At 38.5% G+C, this 27,026-nt stretch overlaps 1 protein-coding gene across 7 annotated transcripts in view; it reads right to left on the bottom strand.

The window, feature by feature from the left end:
* Nucleotides 1–27,026, bottom strand: part of NAV3 (neuron navigator 3) — a 509,240-nt gene that overhangs the window by 167,492 nt on the left and 314,722 nt on the right. For all 7 annotated transcript variants that reach the window (XM_058021931.1, XM_058021927.1, XM_058021928.1 and 4 more), the window contains 2 exons: nt 14,273–14,390; nt 13,499–13,551 (listed from right to left, as the gene is read on the bottom strand). In XM_058021931.1, coding sequence (XP_057877914.1) covers nt 13,499–13,551; nt 14,273–14,390 — 171 coding nt within the window. The remainder of the gene's footprint in view (nt 1–13,498; nt 13,552–14,272; nt 14,391–27,026) is intronic.

Genomic DNA, 27,026 nt, shown 5'->3' on the forward strand with positions numbered 1-27,026 from the left:
CCTCTTGACTGCACCAGAAGTCATAATGCTACAGCTTGTGCAGGAGAGACACTAACAGTTTGCTCCTATCCATCTGGCCTTCTGATTTTATAAACATTCAAAGATTTTTTAAATTAGATATATTTTTTCATATTACCCTGGGAATAGTTATGGAATTTATGGAGCATACAGTATTCGTAGAACATTGAGCTCATCAAATGAAAAGGGATAAAAAGTACTTGTTATAAGCACCCTCTAAAAGTATAGCCTAGAGTTTTCTGTAGGACTAAGGTTATGTGGCTAGTCCTCTGGCTGGAAATTAAATTCCTTGGGAAGATATGAATTAGAGAACATAGGTTACTAGTTTTCCTCTATGTTTAGTTTTTATATTACTTACTCAAATTGATCTAAGCCCTAAAGAAAAAGACAAGAAAACCTGATGGTGAATTGATATCACAGGTTATTAAAACCATTCAGATTAAACCAGATGGCTTTAAAACCCACAGGGATAATACAAGAGACTCACATTCAGGCTTTCACTTTTGCTAGTGTACCTGAGCATTGCATTTCAAACCATGTTTAGCACACATGGGAATATAAAACCATGCTGTATATGTTTTCAAGCCACGCTTCTAAACAGCTTTCATGCTTGCTCATTTCTGCCCTTTTCTCATAAATATGGTAAGAATTTTCCACATTTTCACAAGATCTCAAGGCTAGATTCTTGGTCAGGGACAATAAAAGCACCTGGAACCAGAGAAGGCAGTGGGGTATCTGCTTGTAAGCTCAACAGGGTCAGATTTTTTTTCTTGACTTCTCAGCCAAATGCTATAAGAGAAATATCAGAAGTGCTCAAGCCTATAAAATGAAGCCTTAACAAGCACTTAGGGCTTGTTGTCACATCACTTCCAACTGTAGTCAATGAAGTGTAAAGTGTGGGAGGAAACAACTTTTTAAATAGTCATCCAAGTGTTTTAAAGTTCCAAAATACTGCCAGTTTTACTTGAAGAAAAGAAAAAAAAAAGCATTTTAGAGGAACTTTAGAGGGGGAACATATCTTGAAATACATTAATTCATATGATGCAACAATCTAAATATTTCAAAACTGTTTATGCCAAGAAATCTAAATAGAAGCTTTATATATACAAGAACTGTGAAAACACCCTTGCACATGTGTTTACCCTGGAGTGTTACTGCTGATCTGTCCATGAACTAAAGTAAGAGCTCTTACCAAAAGAAAAACAACAAACACCTAATTTAAAGTTGTTATTGGGCAGAATTACTGAGAAAATCTGTGTGACAGGCAAAACAGCTCACAGGGCTGGGATGCTGGTTAGTTAGTTATGTGTACAGTTAGAATACAAAAGACTATATCTAACTCTATGAACTAGTATTTATGAGAAAAATAATTAACATGAACTATTACATGCAAATAGGTCTCAGTTCTTAAGTATGGAAACCAAGGGAAAAAGAAAATTCTTGTGGTGCTTTTTTCCCCTAGAGGAAAAAGCCATTTGTACAATCCCATTGTAATTCCAAAGAAATAATGAAGAATCAAGAGGTATGAATAATCCAAACAACCTTCTAATTAGCTGCCAATACAAGTCTAAACAAAATATAATCTAACTGTGGTAGAATTAAAGACTGCCAAAAGCTACAAGCTAAAATACAAATATATTTCACTTTCAGGAAGACTTTCAGATTCACCTTTCAGAACTTTGCAGGTTTGGTGTTGATCCGGGATGCCACCTGAATGAGTTGCTTGGAACTGCATAGGTAAACAAATGCTTTTAAGTTGATATAAACAATCAAAAAAGCAAAAAATATTTGTGATCAGTTTGTGAGACTGACGATAACCTTGCCTCAAAAAAAAAAAAATCTTGGACAGACGCTGAAAATAGATGCTGAAAATGAACCCTGCCAGACTAATACATATCCAGACACTGGGCCAACTTAAAATAAGTTCAACTCTAAATAAGTAAACCTCTGATTTATGTCATGTGGTCATCTGTTGATCGTATGGTCAGCAGACTCCTCAGACTGGGAGTGTTTTAAATAATTTCTGCACATCAGATAGCTGCCAAATAAATTACTGTATTTATATTTATACTATTTATTTCTGCTGAAACAAAAATGGTTGTACTGTATTCTAACTATTTATGTATTAAGTTTCAGGTCATAGTGGATTTAAACAGACAAGTTACATTAAAATATAAGGAGATTGTCTTAATATTTTAATTCACTTGATCAAAAGCCTTTACATGAAAAAGGATTAGTTAATGCTGTTGAAATAAGCAGTCTTTGTGATAACTTGCCTGTCGTACAGTTAATTTAAGCCAATTTACCCATCTGTACCTTAACAGCATTGTGTATAATAGGCTCACCAGCTGTAATAAAGTTTCTATTTTGAATTAACAACAGTATTTAAGTCCAGTTCAAAAATTATCTAAATTTTTACTAATTCCGAATTTCAGGTGCCTCATGCTATCTGGTGCCACTTCAGAGTGGTCAGATCCATGGGCTCTTGACAGCAGGAGAAGGCTGCCAGAGCAGTTATTTCAATGGTGAAAAATCCATAACTACTCTTGATCTGGTCCCATGGCTGTGGGGACACGAGACATTTTTTGACAAATACAGGATGTTTCATTTTGACATTTCACGGAAAATATGGTGATCACAACAGTAGTGCATAAATATACGCTGAAAGAGCAGGCAAGGAAGTACATTATAACTCCCTAACACTGTAGTTTTAGATATTGGGATAAGAGGAGGAGAATGAAGGAAAAAAAGGCCAGGGTCAATTGTTCTTTTTAAGTCACTCCTCACACTGTCATGCTCAGAGAGGGAATATTGACCTCATAGACCACTGCTGTGTGCCAGTCACATGTGCCAGCAATAGCACGTTGGGGAGAGGCTGTGAGTGGAAGGGATTTGCAGCAGGGTTCAAAGAGGAGTTTGTTCTTGGAATAAAATTAATGGCAAATAAAAGCACAAGGTTAGGCGGGTTAGTGTGCATAGAAGTCAAGAAACTCCAAAATGGTGAGTATGTAAAAGACACTGTAAAATCAAGCAGATTTGGCATTCTTTCCATGAAACCAGTTCACATTAAGCTGCAGCAGATGCAGGCAGCTTCTGTTCCGGCAAAGATCAAGGGCAGAGTGAGAAAATACATCTGGACAGACCACAGTAGTTTCAATAGGCACCTACTTTCATTCTTTCTCTTCCTTTTTTAACACTGTAATTGAATTGTATTCTGGAAGTTAATGCAATACTGTCGAAAAATCAAACTTTTTAAGGCAACACATTTTTTATATTTTACCTTCTAACAGGAGAGCAGGGAGAGGGTGTCAAGACTTTCTAATGTATGTCATAATTTTAAATGTAGTAAGACAGGATAACTTTTGCTGCCACATTAGTCTGTAATTAACAACTAAATTGCTAGGACATTCTGTGTTACTTTATTAGCCTCATGTCTTGCAGTCTCTTTGCTGTAAGACCAAAGTTTTAAATACCAGGTATGTAGAGTGGCTAAGAGATGAAGGAGAGCCCAGTACTGTCACCTAGGCATAATAGACCACACAATACCTCCAAAAGCTTGATCATTTGTTGGACAGTATTTATTTTAATTTTAAACATATATAAGTAGTATAAATTACAAGAAGGGTGTCTTCTTTCTTCCCTTCTGCAGGTAAACTCACAATACAAACCCTGTTCCACCCTAACATTGCTAATTCCTTTAATTACTATGGAAGCCACAACTCGTTGCTTTCTGGCACCCTCTGCTGCTTTACACATTACACCACAGTCAGCATTTTATGGACAGTTGCACAGTTCCTGTGTCTCCTTTAAACCATGTTCCCAGTAGTTGCATTTCCCAGCCCAACCAAGTAAAAGCTGATGATGCTCCTACCTGCTGTAGGAGCAAATGTGCCCTCATTTATTGTTTGCAGATGTGAATGCTTAATTATCAAAATCTGTCTAGTAGCTCTAATCTAAACTTAATCTGTACTCACCCTAAGGAACAGAGACGTTAGTTCTGGTAAATCTGTAGAACAGTGGCCATCTCATGCTCTCACAGAGGTCCAGATAATACAGAAATTCCAAGAATTTAAAAACTCCCACAAACTTTGATTCAAAAATGAGAGGTAGAGAGACTTAAATACCTTTGAAAGTGAGTAAAATCATTGAGTTCAATCAGAACTGCACAAGGTCCTTTACAGAGGTGCACGGCCATGTGTGCAAGTGACCCATTAAAACACACGGTCACATTGTTTCTCAAGAGACTTGCATGCTACTCAAGCCTCAGAATTCTCCACTGTCAGGAGAGGCAGTGGCAGATTATTTTAGGAAGAAGGATGAATAAAAGGCTGGGTACTTCACCTCAATGTTAAGGAATGTTCTTTTGTGAAAAATCTACCTCTCTGCGGAAACTCAAAGCTCTACAGACACAGAACAATAACCTTCTCCAAATAACATACAGCACTCAAAATTATGAAAGTCTAAGCAGAAGTGGGGGTGGTTAGAAAATATTTAAATAGAAGTCCTCAACTATAACTATAAGAGAACTGGCATTTTGCCACAGTTCCAAAATAATCAGACATTTGAAAAAATTTAGAAAGCTGACAAAATCTCAACATTACCAGAAAGCCTTGTTTGGTTATACTGTAAAATAAAACCACTTCAGATACATTGTTTATTTTCTTGTTCAGCTTAAATATGCATTTTTGCTGTTCAGCTAAATATAACGCACTTTCTTCTCTATTTTTAAATCCAGTAAACATTCTAGACATTCCTGGTATTTATAACATACTCTCCCTATAGAAGACGATAAAAATACACCATCATGAAGCAGACATATTTACTGTAATCTGCTGCTGCTATCTGGGAAAAATCTGTTAATATCTTATACCACAGGTGCTTTCTAGAATGTATGTCATAGTCAATTTGTGTGGATGTATTTAACTGCATGTTTATGTTTAGAATTTTCATTGTATTGCTATTACTGGAGGCTTCAAGGCCATTTATTCCTCACCTCTTTGTCTAAGCATATGCATTGCAAATATATATTTGTTCTATTCCAAAACTCCAGGGAATGTTCACATGACATTTTTGAAGGGGGAAAAAAAAAAGAAAAAAAGAACCACCAAAAAAGCCCAACTAAAAATTGAAGAGCATGGAAAGTTAATTACAGGTGGTGAAATGGAGACTGTAAACTGCATCTCTTCAAACAATAAATACTTCAAAGTGTACATCACTCATTAGTTTTCAAACATACTGCAGCATTTAATCTCTGTGTGTCCTCCCAATAGAGTTTAAGTCAAGTTTTTGATTGATTTACATTCCTGACAAACTCAGCTGAGGGATGGGGAGAAGAGATAGATGGGTGAGGTGGTCATATCTCAGGGGCCTGAGCGGCATGTTCCAGATTAAGACTGAGGGGAGCTGGGTTTCAAGGAACTGCAGGGGGGAGAGGGAGGAGGAAGGCACTGTTTGAGGGAAAACAGGTGACTTTAAGGAACAAAAAGATCTTTTAGTGTTTCTGAAGTGTCTACAGAAGCAAAGTGCGCAAAACCCTAATTCCAGTCCTAACCAAGCAAACTCAACTATAACCTAATGACTCAGTAGATTTCCTGGAGACTGTATGAGTATTCATCACAATATATGTACTTTTCATTACATGATTATTTCATTAACATCTAGATGAGTTATTCTCTTATGATTCTACACAGTAATAAGACAAGGGATTTATAAGTATAAACAAAAGGCTAATAACAGCGCATGATTTATTCTTCATGAATAATGTACTTCTAGCCTAGTAAAATAACACTCAGGATGTGTTCCTGCAGCATTTTCTTTTATGGCTTCAGACAGTCAAATGTGAGTGACTCAGGGGGATATGAATCTCAGTGCCTGACACCAGTGAGTAACTCAGACCTATTCTGTGAAGAGGGATTGTTATAAATCTTGTGGTCCTTTTAATGTTCTCAAATGTAATGTTCTAAATGTAAAGAGAACTGCTTGTTTCAGTGTAAAATAAAGAGGTCTCACAAGAAGTGAGAATCAAACAATATCAAAAAAGGAGATTATTTTGTTGCCTTTTCCTCCCCTGCCTTCTTAAGACAGCAACATTCTTTAGGCAAGATGAATGAAGGGTTCCATTCTTTATTCACTATTAATCTCACACTTCCAGCAGTTCTTCCATCCTTTCCTCAGCTTCCTTGTTCTCTCAGAGTAAAAATATGCTTGGTCTACCACAAAAAGGCATCTGTTACTCTGTCTGTCCAGCTGTCATCCCATCTATATATTCTCTTAAATTTCTTCAGTTCCTGGAAATTTTAGGGTTTGTTTACAAAAGCACTTTGAATCACTCCTCTTCCAGTTCTATGCTAAACCAGTTTGCCTCTCATCTTACTGAAACTGGCTGTGTTAATATCAACAAAACTTGAACCAAGAATTCAAACATCTACACCCTTGAGATTCAACCATCGTTAACACCTTTAAACTTGCCCTTAGAGAAATCATTCTCTTTCTTTCCTTTAATTTCTCCATTCATATAGTCACAATTATTCCAAAAATGTATTCTTATATAGACTCTCATTATTCTCTTTATCTTTCTTCTTTTGAGGTTATATATATATATATCTGGTCCTGATACACTAATTTTCATTTTTACTCTAGCCATTATGTCAAGTTAATTTCATCTGCAAACAAACAAAAAAAATTTTAAGGTATACACTAATGAAGATTAGTAAAGAAGTTACTTCCCTTAACTATCTTTCAGTTTGCATTATCTATTTGCATATTTTCACTGTACTTGTATCTACATGCATTGCTTTTTGCCAGAGAATTTTTAAATTTAATCCTCTGGCACAGAGGATTACATAAAAAATGCATGAGCCCCCTGCAAGGCATACACAAGTTTATAAAATGGCTTTGTTGATGTCTAAAATAAACAAGGAAACTCCAATCCAGAAGTTCAGCTTCTAAAATTTTGTCCTGCACTCATCATTGATGATTCAAGAGCTTGGAATATGGGAGACTCCAGTGATAGTTGACTTCAGTATTCACTGAACACCAAACAAGTTACAAATGCTCTGAAGCCATCTTGTACATTATACACTGAGCAGTGGATTGCAAGGGTCTGGATGTGTCAAACATGCTCAAGAAAGTCTTTCCTCAAACAGCTGAGGACAATCACTGGGGAAGGATGTGGGAATGGGATTAGCTCCTAAAAAGCAGATCACACCCTGAACCTACCTAGGAAATGAGAGGGCTTGTCTAAGAAAGCATCTTCAGAAGGCTAGTTAGGACATGCTCCTGGCAATGACAGTATCGGGCCCTTGGGTTCTGGGAATCCCAGAGGGGTTAAAAGTTTAATGTAAATCACCTACCTAGTGAAGAAACTCACAAAGTACAGCTAGTTAAGCAAAAATATATACTTGAAAATGGGAAATCTGAATATGTATCAGGTTGAGGAGTGTCATTTCCCTCACAGAAAAACATCTGCTTATATCCTTTCATAATGGAGCTGTATCAGCCTTGTCTGCTCTTCCACACAGAGCTGCAGTGTTGCAAGTCAGGAGAGAACAGACTGTGAAGAGAAGTGTTTGTCACCAGTGTGGCTCTAATGTGTATTTAACCCACAGTTGCCCTCATAAAATTTTTATTGCATGAGACTTAACTAGGCCAAACCACAAGAGTTGGATTCAGAAATGTGTAATTAACAGGTAAGTAAATCCTTGTGAGGCAGGACACCAAAGAACATATAAGCTGTGCACTACCATGACCTAATTTTCCCAGGGAATGGGGATCATGATACTTCTGCCACCACTTAAAAAGTCCAAGGAAGAAATGCAATTGATGGGAGCTTGCTAATTTTGGGGACAGGCTCACCTACACTGAGGGCAGTGTCCTCATGAAATTCCCAGCTGGACAACAATCTGGATTGTTGTAGAACAAAAGTGTACACAAAGTGTACACAAAAAGTGTAGACAATATGGTCTGAATTTAAAAAAAAGGGAGTCATACAGACGTCAAAAGGGGTCATATAGGTGTCACTGCAGGAAGAAACTGGCCCACACATTAAAGTAGCTGGGGTTAGTTTTCAGAACTCAGATTTAATTCCCAGTTTCCCAAGGGACCATATTTCTTCACCCAGCCAAATTTCTGTATATATTTCAATCTCTTACGCTTGCATGGAAGGCTCACCTGAAGCTGCTCAAAAGCACAGAAAGTACATCTTGAACCCACACAGCCAATCTCACCAACAACTGCACCAGCAAAGCCAGGAAATTCTTAATACAGTTTAAAACTGTGCAGGGCAGGAAGAGCTCACATGTGTGCCCACTTGACAGTGAACATAGGGATGACATTTTCAGGCTTCCGGTTCCTCAAACACACAACCATACCACACACATTTTCACGTGGAATTCATGAACCTTAGTAGAAACCTCAATTCTTACTTTATACACAACTATCCTGTTTTGCACAAACAATTATTAGACACAGAATATCATGCTGATGTTGTCATCCTTGGATACTGACATTCATGGACATGGATGGGCGCTATTCCACAGTGTCTGCCCAGCACATCCGTGTCACAGGAAGTTTGAAGGACACATGGTACATTTAGCAGTTGGAGTTTCCACCCATTTATCCTGTCCACAGGCTGACTCCTTGTTAAGAAAAGATCTGCATGCACCCCATCCTCTTCCAACCTTGTCCTCCTCCAGAGAAAAACCCAAGCATACAAGCAGAGCCACCATGGGCTTCTGCGGGACTACAGGAACACTACGGAGCACACCGAGCTCAATAAATTACAAAGCAATGTCTACCAGTATATACACAATACTCTTGTCTGTCTTTAGGCTTCAGACACTTTAACTTTCTCTGTCACAGAAAAAGCTCCCTGGTTAAGCAGAGACTGATTCACCCACTCTTGTTACCTTCCTCTTGTTAACAAACACAACTTTTCTTCAGTCTCATACAATAAAGCAAAATTTTTGGCATTCTTCTGTCTTTTTTTACAAAACATTCTAAACTTAGCATCTTTTTGAAGGCATAATTAATGAAATCAAGAACTGTGTTGTAGAAATTATCTTGTTAGTTCTAAACACAGTCACACCAATTCCCACTTTTATCAGACATACTGCTGCTAACTGAAAATTGGTGCTAGTTCTGATAACTAAAGCTTTTTAGTAAAGATTCTTATCAATATGGCAATGTTCTACAGCTCCAACACCTTTTCTCTCCTCCCTGTTTTCCAGGAGGAACAAGACATGTATTATTAGTGAACTCAATTTTCTCTGTAGGACAGCAGCATATCTATTTTCTAAATCATAAAATTACCTTTGATGCATACCTTGGGTTGTAAAAACTAGTAGAAAAGCGTGCCAAAGATCCGACTGACAACAGAAAAAATAGTCTTCATTAAGTGCATACAACAACACTAGGAAACTCTTTAATAAGAAAGGTCTCTCCAGCACTATCATAACTATGAGAAAACCCCTGCTGCCAACAAAAATTAAAGATGCTTTTGTACCGGGATGGATGTCAGCAGAGACAGTTCTTGTGGGAAGTAGCAAGAGCTAATTCTAAAAAACACCTATTAAGGCAGCATTGGTCTCTGAAGGAAAAATGAACTTGAAGTGCAATAAACTAAAAGTTTTTGTCAACTTTGAATTTATTTTACCATTTATGCCACTGACAGCACTGTAAACTATGTGAGGAAAGAAAATAAACATGAATTTTGAAAAAGTCACTAGGGACAAAACTGAAAATCTCACCATTAAAGGATTTTCAGTCCAGCACCTTTTGATTCTTTTGCATTTTCTCCAACTACTCCAGCATGGACTGAATTGGTATGTTTTGTGTGATTACTGTGTGTTTGATGTGATATGTTAAAAGCTGAAACACTGGAGATTTCCCATTATGTTTATCATTTGCTCAGGAGGAAAAAAAACCCAAACCCTGAATGCTTTCTCTCTGAACAATTAGATAAAAGCTTTATAATGTATTTTCTACCAAAAAAAGCTATCTCACTTTTTCTAATGATGGGGGAACTTAAAACAGAAACTAAAGAAACAAATGAGTTATAAAGAAGCAGAAAGGAATTAGCTTTGGATTTTATCAAAAGATAAACCCATAATTTTCTAAAAAAAGATGATATGAAATGTCCTTAATTGATAGAGTTATGGAATAATCTATACAGGGAAAAGATAAAAATTAATGTGGGATTATTTTCCATTGAAGGGATCCAACAAGATAATGAAAAAATAGAAGTTCTATATTGCTCCTTGGAAGCATAACTGTAAGGCAAAAAGTAACCAAGACTCTACATGACACTCCAGACAGACATATGCTGCAATACACAGAGGTTTAAAGCCTTATTGTATTTACAAAAATGATTCATAAGTAATACTAAAATCTTCTCACCACAGTAGACTGGCCCAGCAAACAAGCAAACCTCCCAATTTTCTTTCTAATTTAATTTACTTAAAACTTCTGAGGTTTGAATATGAGATAATTTATCTCAGAAACTCAGGTTCTGTGTGCAACATCAAATGGGTGAACATAATGAATCCTGGTAAAGTTAACTATGCAGAAGCTGGGTGCTGCTGGGCTTCACAGGTTTTTAGTTGTTATGAACTTGGACCTATGGAGCCAATTCAACTGGTCTGCAAGTATTTATACATCAATGCCAAAATGAGCACAGTGCACAAGACATTGCAAAAGAACTAACTAAAGAAAAACTAAGTATTTTATATACATTTAAAATAAACATTAAAATATGTTTACAATTTGAATTCAGTAACAGCTGAATTGAGATGCCTCAATTGAAAGATTATGCCATTGGCATCATTCACTTGAAAAACGATGCCATTGGCAAGAGGAAAACCAAATTATGAGTGGAACAGACTTTGGGAGTATTGGTAGTGATTAATTATGAACTGGTATCAATATCATTCACCACAGAGAGTATCAAGAATTTCCAACAGCAGACAGTCCATGTCAGTGCTCCCTAGCTTTTTTTAAGCTAATAATAAAATATCTTAGACCTCCTGAAAATGGCTATCAAAGGCCTCCTGGAAGGGTATCAAATGGCAGATGAATAGAGAAAACATTTCCCCTTAATTGCAAGTTATGAGAGCAAGGATTATGAAAACATATGTTCAAGAAGAGGGTAGTGGGATTCTTGAGGTTTAATAACTAAAAAGTTTTAAATTAAAGCAGTGAATGAATGGCTAACAAATGTTAATAGAGTATTTTGACTGTTGCTGGTTTGATGGCTGATGTTCTAGCATGTACTGACAGGACATATTGCTACGTGCTGGTGTATGACAAACATACAACATGCAAACTAGCTTTGACTACTGTTCTTTTTTTTAACCCTGCATATCACGAACACCTCAAGAGTCCACTGCTATAAGGAGAACAGAACTGCCCTACAATTAACTGAGCAGGCTAGCAAAATTGAGCACTGCCAAGGAAAATTACCTGAAAATATGGTAAAATTGTGTCTTTGGCTAGGTTAAACCAGTGCAGAGCTCAAAGGAAACAAATGGAGAGCAGGCTTAAAACCTGGGGTCTCTGAGAGAAAAACTGACACATTTGAATTACTTTAACTTCAGTACATTTTAAATTTCCTAATTCAGTTAAGAAATCAGCAGTATAGAACTGGTATTTGAAAATTCAGGAGAATAATCTGATCAGTCTGTAGACATAAAACAATTCAGTAAAGAGATTGTGTCAAAGGACAGATAAATAAAAACATTACTATGAAGTTAAAGTGGCTAAATGTGACACTTTAGTCACTGTGCAAACACTGATGCAAGACTATGCACAGCAGCTTTCAAAGCACCTGGTTTGACACCCAGAACACCTGGGACATATTCTGTGGCCTGGCTGAGCTGTGGCATGGGCTTGTGGGAGGAGAAAGATGGACACAAGGAGAGCCACAAGTACTGCTGCACGACGGGCATGCACTGACCACGTTTCCTCCATAGCTGCATGGAGCTAGAGATGAAATCAAGAATCCCTTTTCCACATAAGAATGCAACAGGGAACATACACCAATGTTGTTTTGGAGATACAAACATTGCTAGAGTGGATAGTTCTCTCTGCAGCTCATCCTTCTGTCATGGAAATGAAGCTCGACAGACAACAGAGTGGTGGGTCCCTAAGCAGTCCTAGATGGCCGCTGACCACTTATATAACCTTGGGAAATCACACCCCTTCCCTGTGCTTTTGTGCCTCCTTGTTTGCCTTGCCTGTCTGGAATGGCAAGTTTTAACATGATTGAAACAGAGAGTGATTATCTCTTGATCTGTGTGTGTAATATTAGAGTTCCACGCTGGAGCTCCCAAAGTTCTCAGCCAGGGCCACTAGGTGCTGCTGTAATATGAGTAATTAAAATAATAACTATTATTAAGGAAATTGTGTGTGTTCCTTTCTATGGACTGTTTCAAAAAGTCTGAAAGTCAGAGAAAAAACTTATTCTAAATCTGCACATTCTTTGAACAGTAAGAACCAAAAGACCTCAGTATTCACTTCACTAGTACCCTTTTGACACTTTGCAGAAAAAAGCTGCAAACACCTTCCACCTTTAAAAATGCACTGAAAAAATGCACTGAAAAAATGCACTTTTTTCTGTTTAATTTCCATTTTAAACCCAGTTTCAGCAGTTTACCATTATGCAAGTTCAACCAAATCACTATACTCCAAAATCCTTGCCAGCTACACAATTATGCATCTTATTTATGTATTATTTGAATGTGAACAGAAAGGTAAAGACCTCAGCATGGGAGAACATGACTTGGATTGCAAATGATTCAATAAATGAATAGTGATTTTACTGAGGCTCAGATTTTGTGTCTGTCACTTTCACAGTATTCTAAGGAGGTTTCATCTTATTAAATGTAGTTGACTAGCCATAAACACAGTAAAAGATTAATAGGACTCCATATGAATCACAGTCACTAAATGCTTCTTGTCTGAGAGTATTAAAAAGTCTTTAGACAGCTGCCAGCTATAGCTCAGAGAGCTATATGACTAAAGTGCTATTTCTGAAAGCCTTGGAGTCATCAAACTGGACTTCACAGTGGACAATCCAAAAGGCTATTTATATTTTAAAAATAATTTGGCAAGTGCTGTTTATCAAACCAGTTTTCCAGACACAAAGACTCCACTTAATAATTTACTCTTGAATTCACTGTCCTTAAAATGAAGCTAAATGGTATTATTTGGATCCACAGAAGAACAGGTCTGATAAAGCAATTCTGGATTAATTAGAAGTGATGAAGTTTTGCTGCCAGGTTATCTCAAGATCCAAAGTTAGCACAGAAACAAAGTTAAAAACATTAAGCATGTGTGGAAAAGAAATATCAGGAACCTGTATGAGAATTAGGACTTTATGGTAATAATGGGACAGAATATTCATATTTATATAAATCCTTATTAAAAAACATTTTAGGAAAGTGGAGTGGTGCCAACACAAACTAAAAATATATTTTATTCTTACCATTTGAGATTGGCTCCGTGGACAGCCATTGATATCTTCAACCTTTTCATTTGCTAAACAAAAACAGTGAGGGGAAAAGCAAAAGTAAACAATGAGATAAAAGTTTCCTTTCCAACCCCTGTTCAAAAAATAAAAAAAAAAAGAAAAAATAAAACTCAAACCCAAAAACCTAAAAATCAAAACACAAAAGAAAAAAACCTTAAGAAAAGCAGAAAAGGCACAGCAATAAAATGCAGAGGGTTTTGTTGACAGAGAGCTCTTTTCTAAGTAAAGCTCAGTCTTACAGTAACAACACTCTTGTTAGCAGCAGTTGCTTCCATATGCCAAATCATGCAAAGGGGGAAGTGCGAAGGAGGTCGCTGCTAATTCTTCAGCCCCTGCAAAATAACTGCTGACATAAAATCTTCCACAATTGTCTTTGTAGGGTCAGGATACAGTTTCAAGGCATCCCAGAAAGTATGAGCCACTCCAACTAACAAAATGCACACATGGGAGACATATGGTTTAATGGAGCATTCATTTCTGACAATTCAAAGTGTGTAAGATATAGTTCTGGCCATTTAAAGTATGGTTAAACAGCAACTTCCAAACATGCTCACATAAACATATTTTTTAATTAAGACAAGGATGAACCACACCAATATCAGAGACATATGGACCCAGTCAAATTGCATTATTCAGGGTTCATCTTATTGTTAAATACATTCAACTTGAATTATATATTCCCCCACGCAAGGAGTCAGCTCACAGTGCTCCCCTCAGCCCTGGTCTTACCGATGATCTGGATGATTTCTGCTAGCAGAACTCCATCTGCAATGTCCTGTTGCAAATCCTTGATCAACCGCTTGTGGCCAGATTTTGCTAGGTAGTGGTTAGCCCAGTCAGTGTAAATCTGCAGAGCAGAGAGGGAGGGCAAGGGGAAGAGAGGGAAAAAGACAATAAAAAGTCTTAAAACAAATGTTGGCTTACATAGCAGAACTATTCTGGAACACATTCCCATTTAAGAAGTCAGCACTAAGGAAAACAATTTTAATGTGTTTTTTGACTTTTTTTTTTCCTCCCTAACGGTCATGCCCCTCCCCCTGCCCTTCTCTGTTTTATTTTAGCCTCAAATGATTCAGGCTTTCATGAGGGTTCAAACTTGCTGTGACCAAGCAAAATTCCCCTTATGACTGTAAAGGAAACTCCTGTCGTAAATCAATCACATCTACCAAAATTCCACCTCCCACCGCATTTCTTACCTCCACACATGCCCTGCCAACAGCATTCATACTCTGGGGCTGCCTAAGAGAAAGTGATAGAAGAGACGTGTGCCTGTGTTTGTGTAAGGATTAATTGGGCTGTCACTGGTGTTCCTGCACCTGGTGGTGCCTCTGTAACACTTTATGCAGTAATCACGGTGTCCCACTGCCCAGGGACAGTTCATTTACCCCTTGCCTACAGTCCAAAGTGCTCTAATGTGCACAGACTGAGAGTGCCAGATGAACAGTAGTCGTATCACTGGAATTAGAGCACATACATTCTGGAGATATGCTGTGCCCTTTCTTTGCCTAAAGAGGAGGGAGGAACAGTGAGACTGAGCAGTGCCAAATGCTTGGCAACTGGCAGCACAAAAACGGCAGTTGTAAACAAAAGGTTGAAAAGGACCAGCTGAATTACATCCTGCAAAATACGGGAGGAGAGGGGCATGAAGAGAGAGGTTGGAGGCATTTCATAAGGTGTGTGAGTACACAGAGCATTTGCTAACACCTACAGCACACACACAAGCAGAACCAGGCTTCCTTAGGGTGGGAAAAGAGGGACACCTTCCCCTCTACACTGAAGGAGGAGTGCACCCCAAGAGCTTCTCACACCTTACTGGGGTGTCCCAGCATGCAGAAGGAGCTCACACAAGGGGAGGCTGGCAGGGGGTGTCACACAACAGGAGGGTATCTGTGGCAGCCAGCCCTGGCTCCCTTTTGCAGGCTGTCTGTGACCTCTTTCCTCATTCCAGAAAACAGGACTTGTACAGAACCTCCCAAGCCTCCCACTGCTGTGGGATGATAACACTAAGAGAAAGCACAGATGTATGATAGCACCACCGTGTGAGTAAATGTAATAACCATGAGTCTTCCTCTGCTGAGAATATAGTTTGAAAATGTTGAAACTGCATCTTTTTCCTAAAAAAAACAAAATATAAGCTTACTTTATAAACATCCTTTTATTTAACCTCATAGACCCTTGGGAGAGGAAGGGGTCAGAATCCCAATTTTTGAATAGTAAAACAGAGGCCAAAGCCATTAACAACTTGCTTATTTCATCAAGGAAATCTGTGGCAGACCCAGGGTGGGAAAGCAGATGCAATTCCCAGTCCAGAGCCTAACCCAGAAAACCATTATCTGCTTTCCACCCCACAAAAGTATCACCACAGTCCATGCTCACCTGCTAAGGACTTGTTTGCTACCTGAGTACCTTTGCCACAGATTTTCTCCCTCTTTATTAAAAGAGAGAAAAAAAGCATTTATTTGGTCCACTCTATTTCTTCCCATGCTTTTGCAGGTGGACCACTAGTTGATTTGTCATAGCTTTCTTAACAGCTTTAGAACTTTAAATAACTCCACAGAATTAAACCGTGGAAGTGCATTCAGCTCTCCTATAGTCAAAGGATGTTGCTGTTCAATGGCACCCTTAATCTCCCTACTACACCCAGAAGTCCACTTGAATCTCTTGTGCTCTCACTGAATGAAATCAGTGTTTTCACTGGTATTCTTTATTTCTCTATTATAGCAGAGTAACATAAAAGACTCCATTAAAATGTTGGGGTTTTTTTAAAGCAAACTAGCTAAGGAAGTGTTTCTTCAGCCATATAATCATATGGAGTGAATGTGGGGTCTCTATAAAGATAGTAGGAACACATATTTAAAATTATATGAAACCATGATGATAAAAGACACATACCACACTCATAGCATCATATATTCCCTACTACTAGTATTTCAACTTCAGTCATACTTTTAAAGTAATGGTTCAAAAATACTCTCTATTAATATAAGCAGAACTATTTTCTGTATTCCAATGAAACTGATCCACTGGAACATATAAAATTTAATACCACTAGTATTATTATAGGTTAGTTTCATATTACAAATAAAAATACCAGGCAATTCCTTTTTCATTTGTCACACCCTCACATAATTGGGTGTATCAGTCCTAATTCTGACTACAATTTGAACTATCCTCCCACTAAGCAGACAAGGACATTTCAACATAGCAGCTGCTTTGCAAGTGTCTAGTATTCAAAGAATGGACTTTACTGATCCATCCACCCCTTCATCATTTTCTTTTTTCATGAATTTAAAAGTGATATACATAAAGAATGCAATCAGTATTTTGTAAGCAAAGGCTGATTATCTACATCATACCAATTTTTTTCTGATGGTCAGCATTTAATAGTCATGCAATGGTACCAAAACAGTACTGGGAGGAGCCTGTGTTAAAAGAGTAGATTTTTCACTTCAGATGTATTATAAAAAAATTAAGAAGGCAAACAGTTATGGATGGAGACAATAGAGCAAACCAACACCCAGTTGGCAGTGGAATGTCACACTTTATTTCCTCTCTTTCTGTAGGAAATACCACTCGCTTCTGTTTCCACTCCCTTCCCCATAGGATGCCTTTCTCATTCATCTCATTCTTCTGGGGACCCAATTCGTCAGGAGTCTTGTAAAAAATGAAAAGCATGAAGAGAGACACGTGAAATTATAAGAATGTACACATGTCACTATAACCTTTTTACACTAAATTCTCTCAGGTAGAAGTAATGAGAAATAGAGACTCTCCCCTACACAGCTTTCAAGTATCAACGCACCTCCTAAGTTTTATCTTTAAATCCTTGGGAAAATATAAAGCTTCAGTGTGCTTCATCATTCACAATACTCAGTTATCATGGGAGAAAACTCAGAACAGAAGATCAAAGACCAGTAACTTCATGAAAGTCTCCTTTTTATGAGTGCTCCCCTTCCACTGGGTGCAGAGCAGCTCTGAGGAGTAGCCGTGCATGCTCTCCCTCTTCTCAGAACTAGCAATAGGTCACGACATCTTGCACTAACTGTGCAGCAACGCTTCCCCAAAATCCTCCTATCTTAGATTTTTCTATAACCAGGCTGTTTCAGAGAGAAACACAGACACGAGTGTAAGTTGTTGCAACACTTCCTCCCCTCTCCGCTGCTCCGCTAACGCGGCGCTGCAGCCTCACACCGGGCCGGGCTGCGGCCTGGGCCTGACTCATTTCCTGCCCGGCTTCCCCGGCTGCCGCCCGCCGGGCCCCGCGGCCCACACACCGGGACAGCCCGCTCCGGCAGCAGCCGCAGCGCAGGGGACAGCCACTGTCACCAGGGACAGACATGGGGACAGCCACTGTCACCTGGGACAGCCACTGTCACCTGGGACAGCCTAGGGCACAGCCACTGTCACCAGGGACAGACATGGGGACAGCCACTGTCACCTGGGACAGCCCAGGGCACAGCCACTGTCACCTGGGACAGCCACTGTCACCTGGGACACACATGGGGACAGCCACTGTCACCTGGGACAGACATGGGGACAGCCACTGTCACCTGGGACAGCATAGGGGACTGCCACTGTGACCTGGGACAGCCACTGTCACCTGGGACAGCCTAGGGCACAGCCACTGTCACCTGGGACAGCCACTGTCACCTGGGACAGCTGACAACATAGGGGACAGCCACTGTCACCTGTGACTGCCAGTGTTACCTGTGACAGCAAAGGGGAGAGCCACCGTTACCTGTGACAGCCACTGTTACCTGTGACAGCCAGCAGTGCAGGGGACAGCCACTGTTACCTGTGACAGCCAGCAGTGCAGGGGACAGCCACTGTTACCTGTGACAGGTGGCAGTGCAGGGACAGCCTCTGTTCTGTGCCGTGCTCTCAGGAGCACGCTAGCGGAGCAGAGCTGATCCTGCTGTGTTTGTGTGGTCCCAGCCCCATGCCAAAGGCCGGTGATTTAACTGCTCACACCACAAACGGGATTCAGCGGGCAGCCCGAGCCCTGGCACAGGCTGCTTATGCTAATGACGGTTTCCCCTAGCATTCCTCAGCTGCTCGTCACGCTCCCCTTCAACGGAGTAGAGGAAATAAACCCTGATACCCAAATATAGTGATGAACTTCACCTTGATACTTCACATGTAGCTACAAGGAGCGCAGAGGAGCTGCTTGGCAGGATCCGTAATGAAGCAGAACACTTTGTAATGTGGTAGCTTAATGAAGTGAGAAAGGGAGAGGATCTCACAGGTTACTGCCTTTTTAGAAAATGTTTAATCATGAACCATGTCATTTACATCAGGCAGTGATATAAAGCATCCTCTTTAATACAGAAATGTTACCGCCCACAATCGAGGCCAAGTGGGAAATGTCAGAGGGGTTTCAGAAGTGCAGTCAGCCTAATGCAATAATAATGCATGACACTTCGTCAGTGTCTCTCACTAGATCAGCTCAGCATGCTTTCCAGGCATAAATGAGATCACTCCTTCTATTTATTATTTCTGTAGATGTGAGGAAACTGAGGCATAGAGGCTGCTTTTTGATGTGGCTCACTCAAGGGCAAACAGCTGGGACTACATCCCAAATATTCTGACTTGAAAGTGATTTCTTCTGTGAGCTTTTATATCAGGTACTTTTAGGAAAATGCTTGCTGGGAAAATGCATATTCCAAGAATTTGGATCCTTCCTGAATTTTTTTTGTTTGTTTGCTACAGAAAAAGAATCTCTTGAATTGGTCCCCTGTTGCTACCAAGAAATGGCTTTCCACACGCCTCCCTTATGTAGCAGAGCTGCTGCTCAGGGAGAACAGCACTTGCTGCCAATTGAGGTGCAATAAGACCTTGACAGACATCCATGCCATTTAGGAGTATAGGTTAATTTTCAAAAATATGTAAATATTTTTCCACTAAATGAAAATGTTATGTGGAATGAAAAGGCAGAATCCAGCTCTCATCACTTGTCCTTTAAAAAATATTCTGCAGGAGACAATTGTATCCCCATTCATTAGCATGGCAGACTTGAAATGCTGTCCTCCAACGCTCACCAGCATAAGCACCTTTGGGGGTGGGGAGGCTTTTTAACAACTTCATTTCCCAAAAGGAATCTGTAGGCAAGAGCAAGCTTCTCTCGCATTTTTCTTTAGTGTTTTTTTTTGTTTTTGTTTTTGTTTTTGTTTTTTTGTTTTTTTTTTTTTTTTTTTTTTTTTTTGTGGCAAATAACAGTGGGACAATGGGAAGGAAAATTTATCTATTTTAAAAAAAAAGTTCCTAGCAGTATACCTGGGTTGCAATATTTCACAGCAATGCACAATGCTACTTCTCAGCAGAGCAGAGAGAGTGTGTCCTTTATTCTATGTTTGGATTAAAACAGTACATTTCATAATTCTTTTTCTTTATGAAAAATAGAGTAAAGGAAAATGAAAGTATTAAATAGCCCCAAGACTAGAGTATTAACAGTCAGCCAAAATGGAAATATGCCACTGTTAACTTTATAAAAGGGTTATGTGACTTCTAGTGTAATGTTTTCACTCTACTTAAAATGTTGCCATTGGAAACAACTGATAGTTGATAGCACTTAGAACGCTTTTTCAAATTGCCCTTGAAAAAGAAGAGATTGATGAGTTCTGTTGTTGCCCAGTATGTTACAAAATGGGCTGGAAATGCTGTATATCTGTTTCCTGGGAGGTTGTCCCGTGTGTGGCCTACCCTGGATGCTGAATACCCAACAGAGCCTGAGCAACACTCCCAGAGTCCTTGTGAAAGAGGATTTGCCAGAGGAGAGGGCATGACCACAACTTTATTTCGACTTAGCTATTCTTGGCTAATAAATTGTGGGTAGCAAAGCATGTGTTAGAGTGTCCCTGAAGCAGTTTGTATTTATAAAGAGAAGCTGGGCAACACATTGATTAGTGTTAGATTAGGGTGAGGAAATCAGATTGCAGAAAGAAGCCTTTCTCCTTCCCACTGCCTATACATTAAGGAAATCTCAACTGGAAGGGAGGATTTGACCTTTTAAATATTTTCTTTTTGAAGGTTATGTGTCTGGGATGCAGAAGAATAATTTATTAGTTTCAGTCCTCCACTTAGGAAGTAAAAAGACTAACTTTGAAAACAATGGTTCACATTTAGACTGCCATAAGAGACAGATCAACCATTCGATTTATGTCTTGATTTAATTGGTTATAGAAAATACTCTGCAATTCATTTGCTATGAAGTAAATCTAGGGTCTGGGGGTGGCACTTTTTGTAACAAGCAAATTACATGAGAAAGAAAAATATTTACACAATTAAAAATATATAGCCAGAAAATGAAGCTAGAATGACTTAATTTATAGGCAAGATGGAAGCCAATGTACTTTATTTAATAAAATGAAATGAGTATTAAATGACATTCCACCAACCCTGTTTCTGAATCCCACTGAGCAAATGAGAACAATTATGAGTTAAGGAATAGAAAACACTTAGAGGGATACATGCCAATTAACCAAAATGTCAGAATCCCTGTAGTACAATTCTATTTTGTAAATAGCAGCATGTATCCATCAACACTACTCAGCAGTTTACAGATAAAAACACAATTAAACAAAATTCCACTAATCCCAGCTAAGAAAATTAGTAGAAACAATACTCTTCAACAATCACAGGCAAGCTTTAGATGACTTACCCAACTTTTAAGGGGGCTGTTTTATACTTCCAAGTTCCACTTGCAGTTTGTGACCGAGTCACTGAAGTACCATTAGTACTGGCTTACTGTGCTCCCTTTCTACTCATTTCTTCCCAAACCCCAACTCAGAATTTATTTAACACATATGTTTGAGGCCAATACTCACCAATGGTACAGGAGCAAGGCTTTTGATGCTTCTGTGCCAGATGGAGAGTAACAGTATAAGCTTCTTTGAATGTGTATTTATGTGTGTATGTGTAATGTTCACTGAGTAATTTGTATATTGGCTCAGATAAAAATCCAACACTTTATAGAATAAATTAACTTGTTCATACTTTGAAAAGAATCCTACTGATTTGCTTTACAGTTTAATCATATCGTTTTATTTACTGGCTTCAGTCTTGTGCAATAGCAATAAAATGCCACTGGAAGGAGCCAGATCTTCGTCCTGAAGCTGCAGGGAGCCTGAACAGACAGCTGCTACTCTACAGGCTTGTGCTGTGGGGAAGTGGTACTTGGCAAGGGAGCAACAGCACCACAGTTATTAACACTGGCCTCCAGCTTCCTGAATTATCAGGAGGCAATATTAAGTGCCACCCATACAAAGCAATCCTCCAAAGCAGTCGACATTGAGACTTTCTGTTTTAAATATGCCATTTATTTGTTCATACAACTTTGGAAGTATTTCTTAGATATAGATATCAATATCTATATCTATCTATCTATCTCTCTATATCTATATATATCTATATATATAGATAGTATTTAAAGTGCATTTCAGCATCCATGTAGTGAAAGTAAAATAAACTATTAGGCCTATTATTCCATGCAGCTTTTACAGAAAACATTGATTTAAACTAATAAGGCGTCAGCATTTTAGTTCAGATAAGCAGTGTGATTCTAAAGGTGGTCTCCTATCACTTGGTCTCTCTCAAAAATCCCTTTCACATAAAAAACCACAAAACAACAACAACAACAACAAAACAACCAAAAAAACCTAAAACCTTCAAGAAAGCAGTGCTTTAGTTTTCTTGGTATCCAGGATAACAGAAACCCCATTTCTGTGCATCTCCAGTCCCATATCTGTCTTGTGACTGCCCAGATAAGTTTCATGACCAGTCCTGCATTCACTATATTAAAGAAACCCACAGTAAACAGAGTTAAGTTTCCTTTAAAGGGAAAATTGAACTGAATTTGAACAGGTTTCCTTTATGGCTCACCAGTATAACACACAGATGAATGGACAAGACTTCTACAATCTTAGTAGAAAGCATGAAATAATTTTGAGAACAAAAACATTATTGCTTTGTTGGTTCTTTTTCTGTTCACAGGCAAAAAGCCACTCTTGCTATAAAACAGACCATTTCTGGGTGAACACCTGCCTTTCCAAATCAGCAATGGGGCTCCTTACACGGAGCTGAGAAGATTCCACTGTGAAACTACTCCAGATTTTCCATCAAAGCTCATTTTAAGGATTTATAACTTGGACAGGGAGATTCTTTCCACACTGCAATTTGGCATTAAAGAACTTGGCCCAGGGATCAAAATAACCCTCTTTGCCAGCACTTCTTTTTAAGTGTGGAAAGGCAAATTTCTGATATATAAAAATACAAAAATATTAAGACATACATTTGTTCTCTTCTTGTGAGAAAACAGTAGCAAGTAAGGCCATAAACAACTTTAAATATAGAGTCTTCAGCACTTTTTGAGGCTTAGATAACTAATTTAAATTCTCTAGTTTTGTCTCATGTGGAAGAATAGTTTTAAAAATCAAAGTAAACAAAATAAACTGCTTTCTGAGATACATATTTTAAACAAGATATTTTAACTCCTGGGTGATTTTTCTCTGTTCCTGAATGTTCAAAACTTGTTTTTCATCAACTCTATGATTTTAATATCAATTATGGTCTTGTACATATTCAGAAGACCATTGAGGTGCTATAGGTGACACAGTAATGTTGAGTAAGCTAGTGATTTGAAGTGTTGTGATCTGAGACTCTTACTGCCATGAATCTCTGTTAAAACAGGCCTTGGTGGTGAATGTGAGAGTTGTAATGGCCCTGTGTGCAAATGCTTTGCCTTTTGCTACCTATTTACCTTAGGAAAATGAAATTATGCTTACACAGATGACAGCCTACACTTACATCTCTTCGGCTCAAGAAATGCAGTGTTTCAAAGACTTGAAAGACGGAAAATGCAGCTTGGTACAATAGGGATACCACTTAGGACACTTCCTTTTTTTCCCTCTGATCAACACTGAAAGCATTGCCCATAACAAATACCTACCCACTCTGATTATAATAACACTTAAATTCGCAATCATTCAGGGCAATGAATTTTATGTATGAAGTCAATTCTCTCAGTGTTCTTAAACAATGAAGAGGAGAAAGTAATCTTATAGTTACGACAACAGAAGATTTTTCATCTCAGAATGAAAATCAGTGTTCTAATCTTTCTCATTTCTTAATGGAAGATGTGTCTCATGTAAACCTTCTGTAACACAAGCAGATTTGGAAGGATCCTACAATGGAAAGAAAAAGGTTCTAGATTCCTACTAAAAATGCCCATAACACCATTCCTTTCTATCACAAAAGGTGCCTAAATGCCTCTAGTGAATGCTTTGGCTACACATTGCATGAGAAGAGGCAGAGTCACACAGAGGGAGGACTTTAGGGCAGGGCATGGGGGTTTTTGTTCACTGTTCAATCTGCAGTCTCCCATGCATATGTTCTACCAGATTTTCATTCTCTTACACCCTTCTATAGGACCACAGCACCATCCAAAAAAGCCCCAAAGACATATGATCCATGACTCAAAATTTTTTCACCCATGATTCACCTCTGAAATGAAACCACCTTCTTTTGTGAGACAAAATGTGCTTTAGTGTTGAGGCTTGTTTCCTGGGCCCTCATGACTGCCCATACATAGGGCCCTCTTCCTCAGAGGACTGCTTTCCACATCTGCAACTCTTCATTCACTGTCCTGTATTTTCTTTTAAAATACACATTCTGGTGATACCATGTCTCTTGGATGACAGACTAGAAATGAAGGATAAGGACTGACTAACTCACTTTAAAGGGCCACTGCCTGTAAATTTAATTAAATCCATATCTTCCATATCTTCCACCTCCCACACATTCACCCCTTGGGACTAAAGGCTTCTGTAAAGGATTAGGAAGGGGATACTCTCACTGCAGCCACACCACTAAAGAGAAAATAATTCAAGATTTGAGAAGTTGTGAGCAGGAAGCAGATGAGGAAGAAAGGGACTCACTGAAAACACAAACAAATAACTCTGCTGGCTAGAGATTATAGCATTTATATTGGACAGAGGCGATTGTGCGCCAGCCATTCCTTCCAAGAGCCTTTTTGTATTTTGTCCTACTAATGTAAGTAAGAAACGGAAATGATCCAGTAAAAGAAGCATCATGTCTCCTCTCAAATGAGTCCCTAACACAGCTGCCTACCACCCTGTGCCCCATCCCACATCAGGCTCAGTTCTTTTCTTGGACTGTGGTGCTGCTCAGCACTAACGGCACCAGTAGCTCTCTCCTCAGGTAGCTCTGAGAAGGCTGGCACTCCAGGACAGCCCACACAGCTGTTCAATCATTCATAGGGATATGGAGTATTACTTTGGAGACTTCTGTTGACACCCCTCCATTTGGTCTACTTATTTCAACAAGAAAAATGGTGGTTTTTGGACCTTTTCCCATAAACCTTCTAAAGGCCTGATAACGTAAGAAAAAAGATAAATTACATGTGCTAGTTTGTTTTTTGTTTTGGTTTTTTTTTAAAGGAAATACTTATTGCTGATGAGTAATAAATATTTCATTCTGAAATGCTGGCAAGGTTATTTTTTCCCCAGCTCTAAATTTTGTTAAAGTAGGCAGGTGCTTATTTCACCTGCCCTTTAAATAAACCTTGCTGGCAAGGTGCTTGACTTTGTGAAGCCAGTGAAGCTTCTGAGCAATCTCAGAGGTACAATTTCATGTCTGTACAGATCCTTAATGTAAAAACCTGCAATGGCTAAGGACGGAACATGAGCACTGCCAAAATTGACAGCTGCTGAGTGGGAGTTCTGAGGATGAGAGTGATGGATATAGACACCTAAAATGCAAGAGAGATAGGTCATAGGAACATAAATTCTTTGGGGGAGGAGGGAAGATCATATTTCAGGAATTACTGTGCAAAGAATATCCTTTGTTAAGAGTCCAACCATTTCCTAGATTATTTAGAGCATAAATATGTAATAGAATAGTCCTTAAAACAAGTTTTTCCTTAAATTCTTATAGTTGTTCTTGAAGGTCCCTGATAGCAGAGGACTGCAGATTTTTATTAGCACTTGCTGAATGTCTCTCATTTAGATGTAAATGTAAGGACAAATGCTTTGGAGGAACTTACTGAGAGCATAAAGAACCCTCATGCATTTTCCTGTTTTTACATTTGGGAACTTGGAATGGAAAGTGAAGTTTAAAATTTTATGAAACTGATATATCTCTCAAGTTGTTCAGTCCCACAGAGGGTTTCTCAAACATTGCACCAGATGGCTTTGTTCTCACCTTCCCTGGACAGTTTAATTTACTTCACTATCAGGAATAAAATTCCATACTTACACCAATGCTTCATTTTATGTTACTGTCATCATCTTGTTACAGGTTATAATGGTATTGGCATTATCTGCCTAATAATTATTCTTGAGTAACAGCAGTAAAACTCTTTTAAGTCTCAAGCTCTGATCTGGAGTCTGCTGAACTACTCAAGGTTCATCTGTGTCCCTTTGACCGAAAAAAGATGTTCCATACATTAAAGAAGAATGAAAGTGGGCAAATGGACTCTCTAGTCTGTGGTTTTAAAGTAAAAAAAAAAAACCACCCATATCAGCTAAATAGATTAAATGTACCTCACCATAATATATAGATAGATAGATAGATATAATTATACTATATATATATATATATATATATATATATATATACACACACATATATAAATGTATTGTGTATAATAATTATATTTCTTCAACTTCTAATCCACAGAAGCATTCTCTTCTAAGCAACTGTGCAAAATAGATGACTTTGTCATCTTGCAGGATTTGAATCCCCAAGGAACACTATAAAATGAAAATACTGCAGTAAAAGATGTATTTTAGCATAAAAATGATAAACTGTCTTGTATTGTAAGCCATTAAAAATATTATACCCTGAAAATGGTATTTAAAATGCTCACAGTGATATTCAGTGGCAGAACACATTTCTGTAAATAATTATCTTAAGAACAATATATTTCCATTAACCGTGTCAGCACACTCCAAATTCCAATCACACAACGGCCACAGTGATACAGAGGGCACAGGACAATTCTGCATAATCAGCTTTGAAATGATGCTCGACCAACAAACTGCTCGTAGAGTGGGCAACCTATCTGCATCTGCCTGATGGGAAGCAAAGCTATTTAAAAACAATAGCATGCACATGTATTTGCATATTGTCCATTCTTTGCAAAACAAAATTTACGAGTTTATTGGGCATTCCAGTTTACACGAGAGGCTCACCCATGTCCTTCAGCAGTAACTAGGTTTTTTTTTTTAAAAAAAAAGGTACAAAACCATAAAATCTGCAGTGTGCATTTAGATGGATTTACCCCAAAGACACAGGAAGAAAGCCAAGAATTGAGAGAATGAAAATATCTCAACAGATAGCTAGTATGGTTATTATCTAATTGTTTTAGCTATATGTATTTCAGTCACTGAATAAACACTATGTAAGCAGAGTTCATGAAGGATCTAACAGCTAAATGAACAGCAAAATCATGTGAAGAGAGGCAACA

This window comes from Melospiza georgiana, chromosome 4 (assembly GCF_028018845.1).
Source record: "Melospiza georgiana isolate bMelGeo1 chromosome 4, bMelGeo1.pri, whole genome shotgun sequence".
Lineage (NCBI taxonomy): Eukaryota > Metazoa > Chordata > Aves > Passeriformes > Passerellidae > Melospiza > Melospiza georgiana.